The sequence below is a fragment of the Acartia tonsa genome, chromosome 1, assembly GCF_053477335.1.
Source record: "Acartia tonsa isolate MP-2025a chromosome 1, ASM5347733v1, whole genome shotgun sequence".
Taxonomy (NCBI): domain Eukaryota; kingdom Metazoa; phylum Arthropoda; class Copepoda; order Calanoida; family Acartiidae; genus Acartia; species Acartia tonsa.
In genome coordinates, this window is record NC_137260.1 from 58,853,927 (window position 1) to 58,875,767 (window position 21,841).

General features: G+C 34.5%; 2 protein-coding genes across 2 annotated transcripts; both read left to right on the top strand.

Annotated features, from left to right (window-relative positions):
* The first annotated feature begins 430 nt into the window (after positions 1-430).
* Positions 431-2,938, top strand: LOC145324877 (uncharacterized). The gene is made up of 2 exons (XM_080167585.1): positions 431-890; positions 1,403-2,938. Exons 1-2 carry the CDS (start codon positions 572-574, stop codon positions 2,680-2,682), a joined length of 1,599 nt encoding a protein of 532 aa, XP_080023711.1. The 5' UTR covers positions 431-571; the 3' UTR covers positions 2,683-2,938.
* Positions 2,933-21,840, top strand: l(2)37Cb (DEAH-box helicase 16 lethal (2) 37Cb). The gene is made up of 15 exons (XM_080167557.1): positions 2,933-3,188; positions 3,568-3,744; positions 4,058-4,187; positions 4,646-4,815; positions 5,247-5,379; positions 6,050-6,346; positions 7,485-7,656; positions 8,056-8,198; positions 8,523-8,714; positions 9,035-9,282; positions 9,961-10,164; positions 10,474-10,664; positions 11,031-11,206; positions 11,649-11,791; positions 21,009-21,840. Exons 1-15 carry the CDS (start codon positions 2,944-2,946, stop codon positions 21,451-21,453), a joined length of 3,066 nt encoding a protein of 1,021 aa, XP_080023683.1. The 5' UTR covers positions 2,933-2,943; the 3' UTR covers positions 21,454-21,840.
* Position 21,841: the final 1 nt, after the last annotated feature.

The window sequence follows — 21,841 nt, forward strand, 5'->3', positions numbered from 1 at the left end:
GGTTCAGTGGTTACCGAGATCTTAATTGGGACAGACAGACGGACAGACAGACGGACAGACAGACGGACAGACAGACGGACAGACAGACGGACAGACAGACGGACAGACAAACAGACAGACAGAAGGACAGACATACGGACAGACAGACGGACAGACAGGACAGACAGACAGACGGATAGACAGACGGACAGACATCAAGCTACTTTTATTATAGATAAAAGTATATAACAGGAGGGCGTCTCGAGTCTGTCCGAAGGTTCTCGCTAACCACTGGACCAATATGAATCATTTGTTCAATGGGTTAGGGAAGGTTGATATCAATTTAAGGGGAGGGTACATCCATCCTCCCAAGAGAATTCACCAATGAAAAATAACTGGTATAGATTAGAAAGATTGAAAATTTTTTAATGAGAAAACAACAAAGACGACATTTTATTTATGTAGGTTTACGCGGCATCCCATGGCATCAAGCGCACAAGCGCTCGATCGTTTGTTTATACACGTTTCAAGTGAATATTATTAAATTTTATATATTGTTTATTATGTTATAAAAGTGAAAATTACATTAAAAATGTCGGAATTTATTATACAAAACCAAAAATTTCAACTTTACAATGAAATCGCCAATTTTGTGTCGGAAAGCCGGCTTGAAAACGGTGATGTTATCGTAAGATGTTGTGACGGCGATGTTTATGGTCATAGTGTTGTTCTTGCCTTATACTCCAGCTTGTTCAGATATGCTTCATTCAATTCTGATGAAGATATTGTCATCTTTGCCCTAGATTTCAGTACCAAATCCTTTGGTTATTTGTTATCGTTACTGTATTTGGGCAAAATAGAAGTTATCGAAGAAGAGACACGAGTTATCGGTGAGCTCTGTGATTTGCTTGGTAAGATTTTTATCGCTATTGAACTCTTTTAGTGTTCTTGATATTTAGTTTTAGCTCATTAATTTATTTTAACTAACATTATCGAATAAAACACTATATTTTAAGTTTTTAACTAACATTAGGTATCGAATATAAACGCTTAAATTAAACAAAACATTTTATATACAACGTTATTAATTATGTTGACTTAAAATATAATATACTTTAATCGTATACTATTGCTGCGGTCTAAATTGCGATGCTATTTTAGAAAAAATTTGTAGACTATTTGTGATTTTTTCCCCTCTTAAATACAAATTGGTAAAAGGTAGGTGGTAACTGAATAAGAATAGTTAACTCTCAATTAGTTTTGCATTTAGCACATATGTAACTAAATAAATTTGAATTGCGGATTCGGCTTTGGATACAAACATTGTCCAAAAAATGTGTGGATTCCGGATTTAGATTGCCAACCCTAAAAAAAACGTTGTTTTATTATTTAAAAAAAAGATTTAAATTGTATATAATTCTAGGTATATCTAAGAACTATGAGGAAAGCGAGAAGCAAAATTTGATATTCAAACAAGAGAAAAATCTCTCTTCACGCAAAGCAGAGGTTAAACCTAACAGAAAGAAAAGAATATTCACAGCAAATCTTGATGTCAGTGATCTTACATGTGATGTTTGCTTTAAAGTTTTCCCTAAATTATATAAACTTAAAAATCACATGCTTATTCATCAAACAAGCTTTCCCTTTATTTGCTCAGATTGTGGAAAGGGGTTTAAAAATAAATATAAATTGAATTCACATGAAAAAGATCATCAAAAAGGACTAATCCAACAAAAATGGAAAAAGACGGGTGAAAATGAAGTTGTTAAAATTGATAAAAATTATCCTTGCAAAGAATGTGGAATGATATTTACCAAAGCCTTAGAAAGAAACAAACATATTGATGCAAATCATAAAGTAGTGATAAACCATTCTTGCTTTCATTGTTCATCAAAGTTTAGAACTAAAAAGAATCTTATTGCGCATTTAAGGGTGGTTCATAACGACCTTGAAGGTGTTTTGAAACATGTTTGCTCGGTGTGTGATAAAAGATTTCTACGACCTTCCCATCTTGAAGAGCACATGGCTCGTCATAATCCTGTGGGTCAACATCCGTGTATGTATTGTCCTAAGCGTTGTGCTACCAAACAAGATCTTGATAGACATTTAGCTTCACATAAAGGTGAAAATAAACATACCTGTGAACTCTGCTTTAAATCATTTGTGCATCGTAGCACATATACAGTTCATGTTAGAAAACATCTGGGACAAAAGCCATATATTTGTAAACCATGCAATAAAAACTTTCTTCAATTCAAGTCCCTGCGTCAGCACCAGAAAATGCACGAAAGAAAAAATGATAGAACAGTTTTAATAACCCCAAGTAAAAGTTCTCGTGGTGTACATTCTTATATTGATTCAATACCTGACCAGCCGTTGATAGATGATGCCAGCATGGTTGTTGCCAAACCTAAAGAGATGACTGCCTCTAGCCAGATATATCTGCCAGGTCCACAGTACAACAAATCAACAGGTTTCAAACACAACCAACAGGCCACAACTGCTCCGCTAAAACAACAGTTTATTACAGATTATGCAGAAATATCTAGAATTGGGTTTCAGTTTCCTGGCGGCGATACTGATGGATTCGCTGCAATTGTTGAGATGGAATCATTGTTTGAGCCCGGACCTTTGGATAACTCAAGTCAAAATATTTTAGATGAACACAATAATGGTGTATTTGTGTTCAGAGAAAAAGAATAAACATACATTTATATTGTATCCTTAATCATCTGTGATATGAAATAAGATTTAATTATCGGTTTCGGGACAGCAATTTTAATATAAAATTTTGTTTGTATTTTTCTTCTAAAGTTTTCAAAGATATCAATTATTAAAATGATACCTAAGTAGAAAAAATACTAAAAATCTATTCATATTAAAATCGCATAAAATTTTATTCTAGTCAAAATTTACATTTTTATCCACCTATATTTATTACATGAAAATCTATTTCAGATCAGAATGGGAGATCACGTTACGTGGGTCAGTGATCGCCTGCACGACATAGTTAACATATCAGACAGAAACATTGCAGAATTTCTGCTTGGTCTATGCAGAAAGTCCAATTCACCAGAAGCTTTTCTGGATAAGATAAAGGACACAGAAACTATTGATATCAATGATTCTGTGAAAGCATTTGCAAGTGAATTGTGGAATAAATTGCCCAGGGAAATGTCAGCAGGAGAGAAAAGAAAGTTAGAAAATAGGTAAGATTAGAAATAAAGTTGGAAAAAACAAATACCTATGAAAATCATTTTGGGTAGTACAGCAAAATGCAATTTTATAGTTAAAGAAAGAAAGTCAATACCCATTATCTACTGAAATCTAGTAGTTTTAAGTATTTTTAAGTATAGCTAGTTACTAAGTTGGGAAATGTATCTTATTCTTACTGCTAGACAAACAATCTTTCAGTGTCAATTGATTATATTTGGAATGAATAATAGATAAGTAAAATCTTGTTTGGGTAATTTGTATATTGCAAAAGTAGTTTTTTTCTTTCTTAAATAGGTAAGTAATAATATTACCTAGATTTTGAACTTTTATTGATGTACCTATATATGATTTATATGTCAAATAATATTTTAGGAGGAAAGAGGAGGCAGCAAAAGAAATGGCCAAGAAGAACAAAACCTTCGCACTGGTTGAATCAGATCATGAAGATGAACTAGCCATTAAGCCAAAGAAGAAAAAGAAGAAAGAAAAGAAAAAGGAGAGAGACAAGAGTGAGAGTGAAGATGAGTTCGATAAGATGGAGAGAGAAAGGTAAGAGTTTTCTTACTTTTTAGTAAAGCAGCTACTACATAACTAGAACGTCCTACTGACTATGTTAAAATAAATACAACTTTCTTAATTTTGCCAATTATTAGGATTCAACGTAACATAACATTAGCAATGCAACTAATGAATCAACTTTCTGTTCTTGATTCATGAAATTAAACTCAATTTTTCCTTGTCTGTAAATATTTAATGAGACTGATTTATCTCTTTGAAATTGTTGGTAGGTATGATAAATATATTTTCTTTTGTCCTATGTTTGTATTGAGTGTACGAAGTTTCAAATACTTTAATGTTTTAGGCAAGAAGATTTAAAAGACAGAGATGCCTTCCACCAGAGAATGGTTGCCAAGGACAAGGAAAAGCAAAGGAATATTGTCACGAAATCAGATAAGAAGGCGTATGAGGAAGCCGCAAAAAGATTAGAACAGGTAGAGTTGAGCTTATTTTCATTTTATTCTTTCGTGAAAAATTGTCTGTTATATATTGCTACACATTTTTTTTCCAGTATCACTAAGTACCAGTTTTTGAAGCCATACTGGAATAGTTCTTTATCGCATCTTGTTATAGACAGCCTTCCACGGAAAATAAAATAAAAATTTTGAGATTATAACCAGTTTTGTTAGCCACGAGGTGCCTAAGGGCAGGGCTAACAAAACTAGTATTAATTTTATGATTTTTATTTTAATATTCGTGGAAAATTGTCTCTAATACGGTGCTATACATGATTTTTCAGTATGGGTGAGAACCGGTTCTAAGCTATACTGGAATGCTGTTTACTCGACATATTTTAATGAATACATGTCAGAATACAACAAATCTGTTTTATAGAATTTATCAGCGTCTGCTGCTACAACCTAATGATTGTCAATGTATATAATTCTTCCAGGAACAAGAAGACCGTGAGAAAGTATTGCCGGACTTGAGAAAGGAGAGTAGACGAAACTATCTCGCCAAGAGGAAGGTGGACAAACTCATAGAGTTGGAGCAGGACGTCAGAGATGATGAGTTTCTCTTTGATGAGTCAGAACTTACAGAACGGGAGAAAGAGGAGAGAAGGTACGTTTTATTTCAAGGTATTATCTAACAAGAACAATTATGCCAATTATATATTTGTAGAAGCGTGAGATGTTGTAAGATTTTTTTTGTTGGAGGGAGGGCGGGAGGAGGGTAATCAGGGCTCGCATATTTTCAAAAATATATGGTGTTCTTGAGTTTACAAATGTATTTATAAAGGTTTATTTACTAAAATGTACAAGACACAGAAGTTTTTTAAGCTAAAGAGCAAGTAAACTTTCAGAAGCACCATTTTAGTGGTTTGTGTCTTTTGAACCTTGGGTACAATTCGGAAACTCCCTTTTCCCCTGTAAAAATGTAAATGAAGTACATAACATTTATTTTTTGGGTTAATGGTGAAGGTTTCTTTCTTCGTCCTCATGCACTTTGATTATCTTATTCCTAAAAATGTACCCTAAATCACCTATGTATAGATATAAGAAGAAAATCCTGGAACTTGCTAAGCAGCACGACAAGGCCAGTGAAATTGAGAAAGTGCAGAGGTACCAGATGCCGAGTGAAAAAGGAGAACTTCAAACTTATTTAGAGGAGGATAACAAAGAAAAGGTATATTTAATTGTTGTAGTTGTAGAGGCCAGGTAGGACCATTGTTTACAGAATCATCTATTCAAATAACTATCTAGTCTTTTTTTTTTGCCATGCAGTTTTCACATTGTTTGGAAGTAAATAAATTGTTGTAGTTGTAGAGGCCAGGTAGGATCATTGTCAGAGGTTTACAGAATCATCTATTCAAATAACTATCTAGTCTTTTTTTTGCCATGCAGTTTTCACATTGTTTGGAAGTGAATAACGTGTCTTTGCTGCTCTGTTAATCTAATAAGATAATCACATCCATAAAAGCAAAGTTTAACATTCAGACGTTGCAACGGAGAAGTTTATTGATAACACATACCTCTACGTTGTATAGTACTAAATGAATCTCTTATTTATTTTTGTATACCTAGTGGTTAACATTTTGTCGATAGATAAAAGATTTTTTTTACAATACAAAACGTGCATGGCATGCAGTTACAGACAAAGTGAGGGAAGAAAGCTTGGTAGAATGTGCATTGTTTGTTTTTAACCTCTAAATACATGAACATGATCATAACTTTTTACCCCAATAATTTTGTTATTTTAATCAAAGCAAAAAACCTGTAATTTATTTCTTTTGTTAAGAATGAAATATTTAAAACTTAAACAAAGGTTCTGAAACATACAAGATTTTAATTTTCAGCACGCTGGTTATGAGCAACGTAAATGGGAGGAGGAGCATTTGTCGCAGGCCACACTTTCATTCGGTGCCAAGGACGCGAAGGAACGGCACAAGAAAAAGGAGAAAGAGTACGAGTACATTCTGGACGATGAAATTGAATTTGTGCAAGCACTGAAGATGCCGGGCACTAAAAAGGATGATGGGGAGAAGGAAATGTCGGAGTTTGAGAAGAAAAAGATGTCCATTGCTGAAACTAAGCGGAGTTTGCCTGTGTATCCGTTTAGGGAGGATTTGATTGCGGCCGTTAGAGAACATCAGGTATGATTTTAAATTAACAGAATTCTCCCCCAGGAGTGTATATTCTGCACGAGATCCCCTACTAAAGGGGGGGAATAAAATATATAGGGGAAAACAGTCCCGAAAAAACAAAAAAAAATTGTGGGAGGGGAGTAAAAGAAATGAAAACATTATTCCATTTTTTACTCTCCTTGGGAGAAAAAAATGAAATATTTAATTTGCAGCATGGGGAAAAATAAATCTTGTGCACAATGAACACTAGGGCGGGTTCATATCGGAATTAGACAAAGAGGGGATATGCAACAGATAAAATTAACCGTTAAAACATTTCTGACCGAAAAGGAATTTTAAAACATTGAGTTTTAGAACGCGACCACTGAAAAATATTTTTGATTAGTTATTAATATGCAAAGACGACATTCAATTTTTTTTGACTCATAACTATGGCTTCATGGTGCTCCCTAGAAAGGCCTTGAGGAGCTGAATCAGGAACTTTTGTCCGTTTCAAAATATCTCGTTCCTAGCCTTAGAAATCACTAAAAACCACATTTTTTAAAGGTTTATTGAGAATTGTCCAATTTGTAGAGGTTTTTTTGATTTTCTCAGGCTAGGATCGAGATTTTTTGAAACGGGCAAAAGTTCCTGATTCTACTTCTTAATGCCTTTCCTGGGAGCACCATGAAGCCATAGTTCTGATTCAATAAATTTTTGACTCCCATTTACAAATAGCTATACAATTGAATGTCTGGTCGTCAGCGGTTTTAAGACTTAGGATAAATTTTAAATCTTCCAGAGGTGTATTATACTCATACAAATCATTTGCAGATCCCCGCTTTGGATTCAAAAAAAAAATGTCCAAAATCGACCCACCCTAATAAACACCCATGCCCCCCTCCCACACCCGACCCCATCAATGTAAAAATTTTAGAGGGAGTGAAAACTTGTGGTTATTTTCCTCCTCCCCCCAAGTATTTACCCTCCAAAAAAATGCAAAATCTTATTGCTTAGGACTAGGTACCTTTCAATGTATATCAAAATTTTAGATAAGTTACGATCATTTTATTAATTTTGTTCTTATTTACAAATTACAGATCTAAAAATTGAAAAATAAATCCCTAGTACATATTCTTTATTCATTATTGTAAATCATCTTTTTTAGGTCTTGATTATTGAGGGAGAAACTGGCAGTGGAAAAACCACGCAGGTGCCACAGTACCTTTACGAGGCAGGTTTTTGTGAGGGAGGAAAAAAGATTGGCTGTACCCAGCCGCGTCGTGTAGCCGCCATGTCCGTAGCTGCTAGGGTAGCAGAAGAAATGAGTGTTAAGCTTGGTAAGTTATGAATTTGTCTTTTTGGAAATTTTAATTTCAGCTTTCGTATTAATAGAGTACACTCATCCGCAAATGAAAGTGTAAATTAACTTGAAGTCATCAGCGTTGGGAAGGGAGGTGTAGGAGGAGGTGTCAACACCCTTTTTAAAATTAAAATTGGAAATGTCTACCTTCAATTCCCATTTTCACCTCTGTGCACACTATATTAAAACATTTACTTTTTTCTTTTTTTTCTTTACACATTTGCTAAAAATATACCTTGATTCTTAAAACTTGATACCTAAAATGTTTATCTCGATTTTGTTGCACTCCTTTTTTGAAAACTTGAAAGAAGAAAAGTTTAGGGATAATGTCGAAATTATAAAAAATAAATTGACATTTTCTGTAATGAACTTTTAGGTAACCAAGTGGGCTACAGTATCAGGTTCGAGGACTGTACAAGTGAGAGGACAGTTATCAAGTACATGACTGATGGTATGCTTCTCAGAGAATTTCTTGGAGAACCTGATCTTTCATCCTACAATGTTATGATCATTGACGAGGTAATAAACACTTTTGTTAAGAGCAGCGGTAGCTATTCTAAGAATAAATTCTACAAAAAAAATCACGAAACCTTTTAAAGTATCGTGGAAGTATATTTTGTTTTTCATTGAACTGAAGAGGGGTGGGTAAGAAGGGGAGGAAAGGGGAAGGGGGTTGTGGAGAAATTTTCCTTTAGAATTGTTTGTCAGAATATCATCCCCTGAACCCCTCCCCCCTTTAATATTATTTTAGATTTATTTCGCTTTTCATAGAAAAAAAACAATCTTGTTTGTGTAGGTATGAATTTCTCGTGTTTATGAAAATTTCATACTTGTTGATTTTAGGCTCACGAGAGAACTTTGCACACAGACATCCTGTTCGGTCTGATCAAGGATATCGCCAGATTCAGACCAGACCTAAAGCTCCTTATCTCCAGCGCCACCCTGGACGCTGAAAAGTTTTCAGAATTTTTTGATAATGCGCCAATTTTCCGTATTCCCGGCAGAAGATTTCCTGTACATATTTACTATACAAAGGTAAGAATTTATCTTGAAGCAAAAAACACAAAAATATAATTTTCTAAGGCTATAGGTAGGTATTTTACGTTTTTACATGAAACTTTTTTATTCAATCAGTTAAAAAAAACTTAAACACAATAAGAAATCAAAGAAACCCACTTTTCGCCTAAGGACTAACGAATTTAATTTTAGAGAGGGATAGGTCAATAGCACTTAAATAGTAAATCTAAACTCCATTTTTCCTAGGTATTAATAATAACTTAAGTAAAACAAAAAAAATTAGTTTAATATCTATTTTTTATTCCCATATTCCTGAAATTTCACCATTTATTTTTCAGGCACCCGAAGCTGATTATATCGATGCTTGTGTGGTGACAGTTTTACAAATCCACGTGACACAACCACTGGGAGACATCCTAGTTTTTCTTACGGGTCAAGAAGAAATTGAAACATGCCAAGAGTTATTAATAGAAAGGACACGAAAGTTTGGCTCTAAAATAAAGGAATTATTGGTTGTTCCTATTTACGCCAATTTACCAAGTGATTTACAGGCTAAAGTCTTTGAACCAACTCCTTTTGGTGCAAGGTGAGACTTTTGTTGTTGTTGTTGCATTGACTACAATGTACCTAGCATATGGATAAGATACTTTTTGGACTGGCTTCATGTCCTAATATCAGAGAGATTAAACACAAGATTTTAGGGATGGGATATTGCACTGTAAATTATTGTAGTACTCAAAGTTTTATAAATAAACACGTTTTCTCAATCGTTTAGGTACTTTTATTAGATACTGATTGGTTGGTTTCAACGACCAATGTCCAATCCAATCTTTGCAACATACATTTTTAATCTCTACAAAGAAAAGTTTTCCTTATTGGGGAATATGTACATAAATTTATCGTTCGTTATCTTATCCTTTAAAATCCCTTTAAGACGCATGTTCATAACTATAGTTTACTTATTTCGCAGGTTTCCTAATATATAAGTACACTAGTGATTTAAGTATTGAAGTATTACTCCATATTTGTTGGCTATAATCCACCTTTATTAGTTTTCAACGGGATAGTTGCATGAAGTAAATTTCAGAAAAATAATTCCAAGCATAAGTTACATGTATGACATCAAACATATTTAACGTTGTAAATATATGCCCTATACATGTATTATAATTCATTGACCAGGAGAAAGTATGCGGTTTACTAAAAAGTTTAAATGCATTTCGTGCAACGATCCCTTTCTCTTATATTTTATTTTTAATTTCAGGAAAGTTGTGTTAGCAACGAACATTGCCGAAACCAGTTTAACAATAGACAATATTATATATGTGATAGATCCAGGATTTAACAAACAGAATTCATACAATGCCCGGACAGGGATGGAAAGTTTGATAGTAACGCCGGTGTCCAAGGCCAGTGCTAATCAGCGGGCCGGTAGGGCGGGCAGAGTTGCGGCTGGCAAATGCTTCAGGTGAGATTTTGAAATGGAAGGGGGTGGTGTGGATTAGTGTGTAAACCAATTATGGGCCATTAGAGACGTTATAAATACCTTCAACTGCTGTTATGCAAAGCAAGTTACATCAAAAGTATGAATATTGAGATTAACTGCATTTGTTGCAAATCATTTTCATGCACAGTTCAGTCTTCCAGTCATAGGTTGTGCAATAAGAGAGTTATTGTTTTGACTCATGTAATAGTTTACGATTGTTATTTTATGTGCGTACTAAGTGTTCTTGTGCGTCTGTTTTTATGAAACTAATCGTTTTTTATATAATTTTAGACTGTACACTGCCTGGGCGTACCAGAACGAGCTGGAAGAGAATCCTGTACCTGAAATTCAGAGGGTCAATCTTGGCAATGTTGTCCTGTTGTTGAAATCTCTCGGCATTAACGACCTCATCCATTTTGATTTCCTGGATCCTCCGCCGCATGAAACTTTAGTCTTGGCCCTGGAACAGCTTTATGCTCTGGGTAAATTTTTATGTCTGTTTTGAAAAAGTTTTCACTTCTTCCACCTATTCAAAAAAAAAGATTCAACATTGTTCGTCATTTGTATGGCCTTTGGGACCTATAAAACGATGGTCATCAAAAAGTTTGCCTGGCCGTTCGTTTGTTTGTTACGTTTATATAAATAAGAAACGTTTCACGAGGCATAAGTTTTCATGAAAACAATTCTTGTTAATTCATACTTTTTGGGTCAAGTCTATTATTCTCTTTATGTCAATACTATAGTAATTAAAGTGTGTTCTTAAAAAGTCACAGAATTTTAATAAAATGTAAAACCTGAGATTTACTTTGTACTCATAGAGTTTTAATCATTAATATTCTATATTTAAGGAGCTCTAAATCATATGGGTGAGCTGACAAAGCTAGGTAGGCGGATGGCCGAGTTTCCCTGTGACCCCATGATGTCCAAGATGTTGTTGGCCAGTGAGAAGTACAAGTGTGTGGCAGAGTGTCTCACCATCTCTGCTATGTTGTCAAATAATGCTTCTATTTTCTATAGACCTAAGGTATTCATTTTTTTTCTAGAACACCTCCTCTGTAAATATTTCATGTCTTCAAGTCTTACTTTGTCTGTTTTTCTGTCCGCAACTACAAGATGACTAAGAAAAGTTTAATTGATCTACTTTGAATACGCAGCTATTTAGTAAACATGACTATTTATTTCGCTTTAACTTTTCAAAACAATATGATTATTTTATTATACAATAAGGGATACAGGGATAGCTAACTGAACGTTATATAATGTTCATAAAAGTTATCTGTTTGAAATTCTTGCCTTAGAATCCATTAGAAGAGAGATATATTGTAATAATATATTTAACATTGTTTATTTGATTACATTTACTTCAAGATTTTAATGCTATGAAAAATTAACATTTCCATTTTTAAGAATATTACTGCAAATCAATCATTTTTGCTATTGTTTGAATAACATAAATATGTTTATAGGACAAGATCATCCACGCGGACACAGCTAGGAAAAATTTCTTTGCCCCCGGAGGAGATCATATCACTCTGATGAATGTTTACAACCAGTGGGCAGAAACTGACTACAGCAGCCAGTGGTGCTTTGAAAATTATATTCAACACAGGTAAGAATTATTCTACTTTTATTTACCTATTACAGCTTACTTTATTGTTTGCAGGGACAAGGGAAGGCTATTCTGGCAAACAATGCCTTAGAGCTGATTTCATAGATTTCCAGTTAAAACTAGATGATGAGATTATGCAACTTTTGGCAGAATTTGATAAGAATCTCAAGCATTATTTTATTAGTTTTTGCTCACTTTACTACAAGCCATGCAAAAATGATTGTCAGAGATTAGTTCTATGTTCAGTTTTGAGATGAACGAGTTGAATAATGCTTTTTACATATTTGATATATTTTATCTAAATCATAGACTACTCGTAAATTATATGTTTAATAGGTAGTGAATAAAATTTATTGAAAATCCCAAAGAGTGGATAGCTGTAATATTTTCAAAAATATTTAAGATTGTTTAGATATTTATCTCATCTAAAAATTTTACATAAAAAAAGTTTTTACGACACCTATCAATAAAATTCTGAACTACATAACTATTCTTTTCCAAATCCTAAATTTTATAATATATGTTGTGGTTTAATTTGGCATTTCTTGACAGCTTCTTGCCTCTAATTGTGAAACAAGTTGGAGGGAAGTGGCGAAATGGGTAATGTAAATTAGAAGCTTCCCTGAAATCATGATTTATTATGTACTGCAATACTAAAAACAACTAATCTTCTCCTAATATTAACATTTACAAACTTTTTACAGAATTTAAAATATGGGTAATTTCCCCCATAGTGCCTTGTAGAGCACAGAATCCCCACTTTCCCGACCATTAATTTAAAACAAATTGTAAACGACCAAAGGGGAGGGAGTCTTGGTATAGCATTAAAGAAACTAAAAGATATAATTCAAATAAGGAGGGGGATCAGTGCTTGATAGGCAACTTTGTGGTAAGGCACCAATATATGTTTTTTATGCTTATTTTAAATTAAGTTGACCGTCAAATATAATTTAGTTCTTTATGTTTCTAGGTCATTTATTTTTTAAAAGCGAGGCTTTTCTATAATTAGGGTCGGTCCGTAAGTCCGTCCGTACGTCCATCCGTTACAGTTAGCTTTTTTCGTTAATCTAAAAAGGTTAGGATTGTCCTTTCGATTTCAAACTTTATATGCTAATTCCTATAGCAGTTAGGTACAAATTCGAAAGCGCAGCAACTCTATAATAATTACTAGAAAGTCCGTACGTCTATTTAAAAGAAGCTTTTCTATAATTAGGGTCAGTCCGTAAGTCCGTCCGTACATCCATCCGTTACAGTTAGCTTTTTTCGTTAATCTAAAAAGGTTAGAATTGTCCTTTCGATTTCAAACTTCACATGCTAATTCCTATAGCAGTTAGGTACAAATTGATAGCGCAGCAACTCTATTATCATTACTAGAAAGTCCGTACGTCTATTTAAAACGAGCTGATTTTTTACTTTTTTTACAACAAATTTTTATATGTTCAAATTATCCTAGTCATCTGATTTTTTTAATACTGATTCCTATTACAACAAGGTATAGTGTTAAAAGCGAAGCTTCTCTATAACTAGTCTTAAAAACGTTAGTATGTCCTTAAACAGTAACATGTATTTAATAAGTTTTGCAACAAAGGGGGGAGGCGGATGTGCCACTTTTTGAAACCAAAAGTAAAAGTCAACAAAGGAACTCAACTAAAAAAAAATTACAGGTCTGAGATTTTGCATGGCATTTGCTTTATAGGGGTACAATATGGAACTGTGAAGAAACGGCGGCGCAACCGCCGAAAACCGCCGTTTCCCGCCGAAATTTTTTTTGCCTTTTCTCGGCGGTTTTCGGCGGTTGCGCCGCCGTTTCTTCACAGTTCCATATTGTACCCCTATAAAGCAAATGCCATGCAAAATGTCAGACCTGTAACTCTTTTTTTTAGTTGAGTTCCTTTGACTTTTAGTTTTGGTTTCAAAAAGTGGCACATCCGCCTCCCCCCTTTACTTACAATTTTGCATAGACATATGTTCAGTTTATTCAGTTCTGTCACTCTATAAGTGTTAATGTTCGATTTCCTTCCAATTCAGAGCTTCGCTTTTATAGATGTTGTCATCCTTGTTTTAATAAGTAATGAGCAAAGGTTTTTATTTTTGAGCTTTAAAGTAAGATGTTTTTAAGTTATTGAATCAATTTGAAACTTTTACTTTAACTTGCTCTAAAGGGTTAATTAGGAAGTGTTTGAAAATGAGCCGAAGTAAAAATTTGTCAAAATATTTTGTTTTTCGTCTTTAAACAGTTAGGGTAAAGCGGGGCGATCTCGGTTTTGAGGCGAAGTCGGTATTTTTTTGACCACCTTCATTAAATGACATTTTTTTCATGTTCTAATCGACTGACAGAAAAAAACATAAAATCAAATTTGTTCCTTATTAAATTGCCTACAAAAATTTTTGTGAGATGAATTTTTAGGGTACTTATTGGGTCTTAAAGTCGGACGAAAAAAATTTTTTTTTCGATTTTTTTGCTTCGGTCGGAAAAACGGTAAGTTGGACAAAAACTAGTAAGAGCTAGAGCTTAGACGTCTTCAGGGGACTTATTAAGAATCTAATAGGCTATCCATTTCCGTTTAAAACTTTAAAAAAGCTTGTATAGTTTTTTCTTAAATCGACTAAAAGTGAAGCGGGGCGAATTCGGTTTTTTCCCTTTTTATACTAACTTTTTCAATTTTATATAAAAAAGTGAAATTTTCGAGAAAAAAAGTCAAATTTCTCGTACTTTTTTTTTGTAGAAAAAATTGTCCGATCTTCATAATTTTTTTTGTGAATGCTCTTTATTACATTTAGCAACTTTAACCTTTAGGGCATGCTGTAATTAAATCAAAATGTCATAGGTTTTTTGAAGCTGGAAAATCGACCACAGATTTTGCCAAACTTTTCTCTTTTTTTCAACTTGATTTTTTAAGGAAATTTTGCTAATAGAACAAATTTTTTTTGGGCCAAATCTATTCAAAATTGCCTGAATTTTAAGGATCAGGCCTTTAAAGTCACAAAAAGTTATTTTTTCTAGTAGTATTTTTATGTTTTTTATCAAAAAAGATTTTGAAAAAAAGTCAAATTTCGCGTACTTCGGAAAAATTATTTTTTTTTGGTAGAAAAAGTTGACCTATCTTAATAAAATTTTTTGTGCATACTCTTTATTACATTTAGCAACTTTTACCTTTCGGGCATGCTGTAATAAAATCAATACTTGAAAAATGCCCTACCGACTTCGCCTCAAGGCGGGGCGAAGTCGGTGCCGTTTATAGATCAATTTTGACAAACTTCCCAAAGACCTAGGTTTACGTCCTTTTAGGACCTGATCGACTTTTCCGAGATCTTTCTACTGGTCTTGGTCCCATTTAAAAAAAATAATTTTTACGATTTGCAGGTTCAAAAAACCGAATAAAACACAGAGTTCGCCCCGCTTTACCCTACAAATTTTATGGGTAGGAAAAATATTTAAAGATTTTATTTTTAGGAAGTATTTAAAAATGTTTTTTAATCTCCCTACTGTGTTATTTTTTATAAATCGGTCTGCTAATAACATTAATAATCAGGGTTTGGCAGCCGCGCCTCAGCCTCACTTTTAAACCTGCTTGTGAGCAGAAAAAGAAATTTCAGAAAGAAGGATTGTCTGCTAAAGAGCAGTTTTATACATACAGCTGAATATTATAGTAATAAAATGACGATATCACTGAGGCTTACACGCGGCTTACGTGCGGCTGCCGACCCCTGTTAATAATCTACACACTTTTGATGAGGTTTAGTGAATTTAGATTAGCGAATTTATACTCTTACATAATCTACTACAAGCCCCTTTTAAGGCGTTGCTACAAAAGACCAACTCTACAAAAGACCAACGCCTATAAAAGACCAACTCTACAAAAGACCAACGCCTACAAAAAACCAACTCTACAAAAGACCAACGCCTACAAAAGACCAACGCCTACAAAAGACCAACACCTACTTAAGACCAACAACTACAAAAGGGTCAATTTTTTAAAAGCAAGGTTGTATCGGGTTCAAAACTATTCTGTTACGTAGCAAACACAGACTCTGGACAAACTGTCGGACGGAATTTTAAAATTCAGCCTGTGGACAAAGTTATTCAAGAAAGAAATTTCGGTTTTGAATTTTGTCCTTGTGTTTTAATCACCATATTGGATATCATTAAAATTGGAAGATTTTTTCTTTTAGAAGATTTTCAAGCCATTATTTGATTACATTGATACAAAAAAATAAGGGGGGGGGAAGTTTTGACACTTTCGCTTACTCCGTGATTATTGGGCTAGGTATTAAAGTTAGACTATAGGTTATTTGGGATAAAAGTTTACTTTTGGTTAGTACTTCACGGATTTTTAATCATTTTTTGGATAACCCCACCCCCTAGCCCCCCGGGGCTCAAAATCCCCCTAAAAATGAACCTAACCTTAATTTTCTCAGGAACCATTTGACCAAAAGAGATGATTTCTTAAACTTAAGCTTTTATGCTTATAAAGTAACTTCTGATTTAGAAGTCACCCCCCTGCCACCAACCCCTAGCCCTCCGGGGCTCAAAAAAACCCTAAAAATGAACCTAACCTTAATTTTCTCAGGAACCATTTGACCAACAGAGATGATTTCTTAAACTTAAGCTTTTATGCTTATAAACTAACTTCTAGTTTAGAAGTCACCCCCCTGCCGTCAACCCCTAGCCCTCCGGGGCTCAAAAAAATCCTAAAAATGAACCTAACCTTAATTTTCTCAGGAACCATTTGACCAACAGAGATGATTTCTTAAACTTAAGCTTTTATGCTTATAAACTAACTTCTGATTTAGAAGTCAACCCCCTGCCACCAACCCATAGCCCTCCGGGCCTCAAAAAAACCCTAAAAATGAACCTAACCTTAATTTTCTCAGGAACCATTTGACCAACAGAGATGATTTCTTAAACTTAAGCTTTTATGCTTATAAACTAACTTCTAGTTTACAAGTCAGCCCCCTGCCACCAACCCCTAGCCCTCCGGGGCTCAAAAAAACTCTAAAAATGAACCTAACCTTAATTTTCTCAGGAACCATTTTACCAATAGAGATGATTTCTTAAACTTAAGCTTTTATGCTTATAAACTAAGTTTAAGTTTAGAAGTCGCCCCCCTGCCGCCAACCCCTAGCCCTCCGGGGCTCAAAAAAATTCTAAAAATGAACCTAACCTTAATTTTCTCAGGAACCATTTGACCAACAGAGATGATTTCTTAAACTTAAGCTTTTATGCTTATAAACTAACTTCTTGTTTAGAAGTCACCACCCTGCCGCCAACCCCTCGCCCTCTGGGGCTCAAAAAAAAACTAAAAATGAACCTAGCCTTAATTTTCTCAGGAACCATTTGACCAACAGAGATGATTTCTTAAACTTATGCTTTTATGCTTATAAATTGAGTTTAAGTTAAGAAGTCACCCCTTTGCCGCCAACCCCTAGCCCCCCGGGGCTCAAAAAACCCTAAAAATGAACCTAACCTTAATTTTCTCAGGAACTATTTGTCCAATAGAGATGATTTTTTAAACTTAAGCTTTTATGCTTATGAACTAAGTTTAAGTTTAGAAATAGCCCCCCTGCCGCCAACCCCTTGCCCCCCGGGGCTCAAAAAAAACCCAAAAAGGAACCTAACTTTAATTAAAATTTCTTATTTGAAGAGTTAGAGGTACACTTATTAAACCAAATATGCATCTTTTTGGATGTTATTGACATATCTCCTGAAAAAATTAGAATCGGCCTCCAGGTTCAGGTGCTGCAGGTCCACTCTCGACAGGTGAAAATTAAAATTTCTTATTTAAAGAGTTAGAGGTACACTTATTTAACCAAATATGCTTCTTTTTGGATGTTATTGACATATGTCTGCTGAAAAAATTAGAATCGGCCTCCAGGTTCAGGTGAATATCTAAAAATGGTTAGTTTGGAATTTAGAGGAAAGGTATTTAAATAGAATAAGGTTAAAGTAAATAATATAGTCAAATTTATTGTTTATGGCTTCAATATGTGTTTCCGACAGGCTCCAGGAGCCTGCTTAACAGGTAAAAATCCTTATGTGTAATGTTTGAATTAAGATGAAAGGTTACTAAATAGAAATAAAAAATATGTACAACAAGAAACTTAATCAAGGTATAAAAAATCTAAATTTATCCTATATGATAGCTACTTATTTCCAGTGAGCAATATTGTCGCCATTTTAGAACTCTGAAAAAAATACCTTGCAGATTAAATTATTTGTTAAAAAATACAAAAAATACAACTTACTTAAGGTGGGTCGATTTTGGAATTTCACATTAGTAGACATTGGTAAGGGTTACTAGGCCAATATAAAACCCTGAGAAACTTGAAAGAGGTTTTTAAATCCAAAAACAACGGGCGCACGAAGGGTTTAAAATGTGCCCGCCCCCTTATAAAACCAAAAATTGAAATTCCTTCAAACACACGCATGTTGCATATCAAAATGACCGCATTGAAATGCTGATTACAGATCTGAAAACTGTTTTGAACTGGAGGCCTGCAGCACCTGAACCTGGAGGCCAATTCTAATTTTTTCAAAAATATGTCAATAACATCCAAAAAGATGCATATTTGGTTTAATAAGTTTACCTCTAATTCTTCAAAAAAGAAATTTTAATTTTTACCTGTCTCCAGAGTGGACCTGGAGGTCTGCAGCACCTGAACCTGGAGGCTGATTCTAATTTTTTCAGCAGATATGTCAATAACATCCAAAAAGATGCATATTTGGTTTAATAAGTGTACCTCTAAACCATCAAATAAGAAAATAAAATTTTTACCTGTCTCCTGAGTGGACCTGGAGGCCTGCAGCACCTGAACCTGGAGGCGGATTCTAATAACTGGAAATATGTCAATAACATCCAAAAATAAGCATATTTGGTCTAATAAGTGTACCTCTAACTCTACAAATAAGAAATTTAAATTAAGGTTAGGTTCATTTTTAGGGTTTTTTTGAGCCCCAGGGGGCTAGGGGTTGGTGGCAGGGGGCTGACTTGTAAACTAGAAGTTAGTTTATAAGCATAAAAGCTTAAGTTTAAGAAATCATTTCTGTTGGTCAAATGGTTCCTGAGAAAATTAAGGTTAGGTTCATTTTTAGGGTTTTTTTGAGCCCCGGAGGGCTAGGGGTTGGCAGCAGGGGGTTGACTTCTAAACTAGAAGTTAGTTTATAAGCATAAAAGCTTAAGTTTAAGAAATCATCTCTGTTGGTCAAATGGTTCCTGAGAAAATTAAGGTTAGGTTCATTTTTAGAGTTTTTTTGAGCCCCAGAGGGCTAGGGGTTGGCGGTAGGGGGGTGAGACTTCTAAACTAGAAGTCAGTTTATAAGCATAAAAGCTTAAGTTTAAGAAATCATCTTTGTTGGTCAAATGGTTGCTGAGAAAAGTAAGGTTAGGTTCATTTTTAGGTTTTTTTTGAGCCCCGGAGGGCAAATGGTTGGCGGCAGGGGGCTGACTTGTAAACTAGAAGTTAGTTTATAAGCATAAAAGCTTAAGTTTAAGAAATCATCTCTGTTGGTCAAATGGTTCCTGAGAAAATTAAGGTTAGGTTCATTGTTAGGGTTTTTTTGAGCCCCGGAGGGCTAGGGGTTGATGGCAGGGGGCTGACTTCTAAACTAGAAGTTAGTTTATAAGCATAAAAGCTTAAGTTTAAGAAATCATCTCTGTTGGTCAAATGGTTCCTGAGAAAATTAAAGTTAGGTTCATTTTTAGGGTTTTTTGAGCCCCGGAGGGCTAGGGGTTGGTGGCAGGGGGGTGACTTCTAAATCAGAAGTTAGTTTATAAGCATAAAAGCTTAAGTTAAAGAAATCATCTCTTTTGGTCAAATGGTTCCTGAGAAAATTAAGGTTAGGTTAATTTTTAGGGGGATTTTGAGCCCCGGGGGGCTAGGGGGTGGGGTTATCCAAAAAATGATTAAAAATCCGTGAAGTACTAACCAAAAGTAAACTTTTATCCCAAATAACCTATAGTCTAACTTTAATACCTAGCCCAATAATCACGGAGTAAGCGAAAGTGTCAAAACTTCCCCCCCCTTACAATTTTTTTCTTGTAATTGTGTTGCTTAAAATCTCCTATTTAAAGCATACATTATATTTATTAATTTGATAAATACAAATATGATGCTACTAGTGATGGGAATCCGGATCCGGAATCCGAATCCGGAATCTGGAATCCGCCCAATTTTCGGCCAATTTTGGAATCCGAATCCGGATCCGGAATCCGTTTTTTTATAGCGGATTCCGGATTCTAAATTGGTAGGCTAAATTTAATTTAAATAGGTTAGAAAATACCAAGCACATTTTTAGGACATACGTAGCACTTAAATTTTTAAATTTACTAATGTGATGTAAATGTTTTAGTAATGCTGGAAGTCAACACTTTAAACAAATCAAGGCTTCAACCAAGTAACATAGTGATAAATTAACGAAAAAAGCCATCCCTCTGTGACGGACGGCCCTTTAAAATACTGCTAGAATCCGGAATCCGAATCCGGAATCCGCCAAAAATAAGAATCCGAAATCCGCAAGAATCCGTCACTTTTTTTGACGGATTCCTTCAGAATCCGGAATCCGAATCCGGCCCAAAAATTCGACGGATTCCCATCCCTAGATGCTACACCAGTTGCAGCTATAGACCTTCCAGCTCTACGATTTTTTGTAGTCGTTGGTCTTTTGTAGGCATTGGTCTTTTGTAGGGTTGGTCTTTTGTAGAACCGACTAGTTGGTCTTTTGTAGAGTTGGTCTTTTGTAGAGTTGGTCTTTTGTAGCAACGCCCCTTTTAATAATAGTTGAATCATCGATAATATTACACACTCATAAAGGTTTCGTGATTAGATTGCATGATTTTAATAGACTTTTTGGTCAGAGAAACCTTCCCTTGTCCCTGCTTGTTTGTTGCTGCGCTACCGTTGAACAAATTTTCATTGTTATTTTGACGAAGTCATGTTGCTGTCATAGATAAAAAACTTATACATAAACATTAAATAAAATAGGATGAATTGAATATGGATGCTTTCCTTCAAATCTTTTCTTTGACCACTTAAACCCTCTCCCTTTTTTATAACCTTAACCTAAAATAAGCATCAAATGTACGCTATTGTCAAAAATTCATTTGTGGCCCAGATGCTGTGTGATGGAAACTACCCCATTTTTTATATTATATATTAACTTTCTTCCCTACCTAATTGTCAAGATTCATCCGTTTGTTTTTAACAATATATTTTTTAGGAGTATGAAACGAGCCCGTGATATTCGAGATCAAATTGAAGCCCTAATGGAACGTGTTGAAATTGAAATATCATCAAATCCACTTGACACTCAAAATATTAGAAAAGCCATTACTGCTGGTTATTTCTACCACACGGCTAGGCTGAGCAAGGGGGGTAATTACAAAACTGTGAAGCACAATCAACACGTCATGATCCATCCAAACTCGTCCCTATTTGAAGATCTGCCGCGATGGGTGATCTACCATGAGTTGGTGTTTACTACAAAAGAGTACATGCGAAACACAATTGAGATTGAGAACAAATGGTTGCTGGAGGTTGCTCCACACTACTACAAGGCCAGGGAGTTGGAGGATTCAACTATGAAGAAAATGCCGAAAGGCAGGGGAAAGGCGAAGGATGAATTGGGAGGCGATGCCTCTTCGGTACCTGTGGTTGTCAACTAAGAAGCAATTTCAAAATTATAAATATTGTATTTATGCTATTAATCTAAATTTCAGAGGGTTGAAAGTATTTTATAAATCTTTATTTTTTTTACAAAACAAAAACATTCTAGGGTAAGATCAATCGAAGTTAAACCCTTACCCCCCAACAAATCGAAATTTTCTTTAATTATTGTTGTTATTGGTTTTGCTTTGCAAAAATATGTATGTAGATAAACTTAATCGGTGTTTTTATTAAAATCTCAAAATTAGTTTTAAATGAAAGGTTAGGTAATTATCTTCCAATGAACGTTTTGGGGAATTTAATATTTGTATTGAAATGCTATTGTACAATTATAGAATTGTATTCTTTTCTTGATACGCGTGATAAAAACAAAATATTCTTACAGAG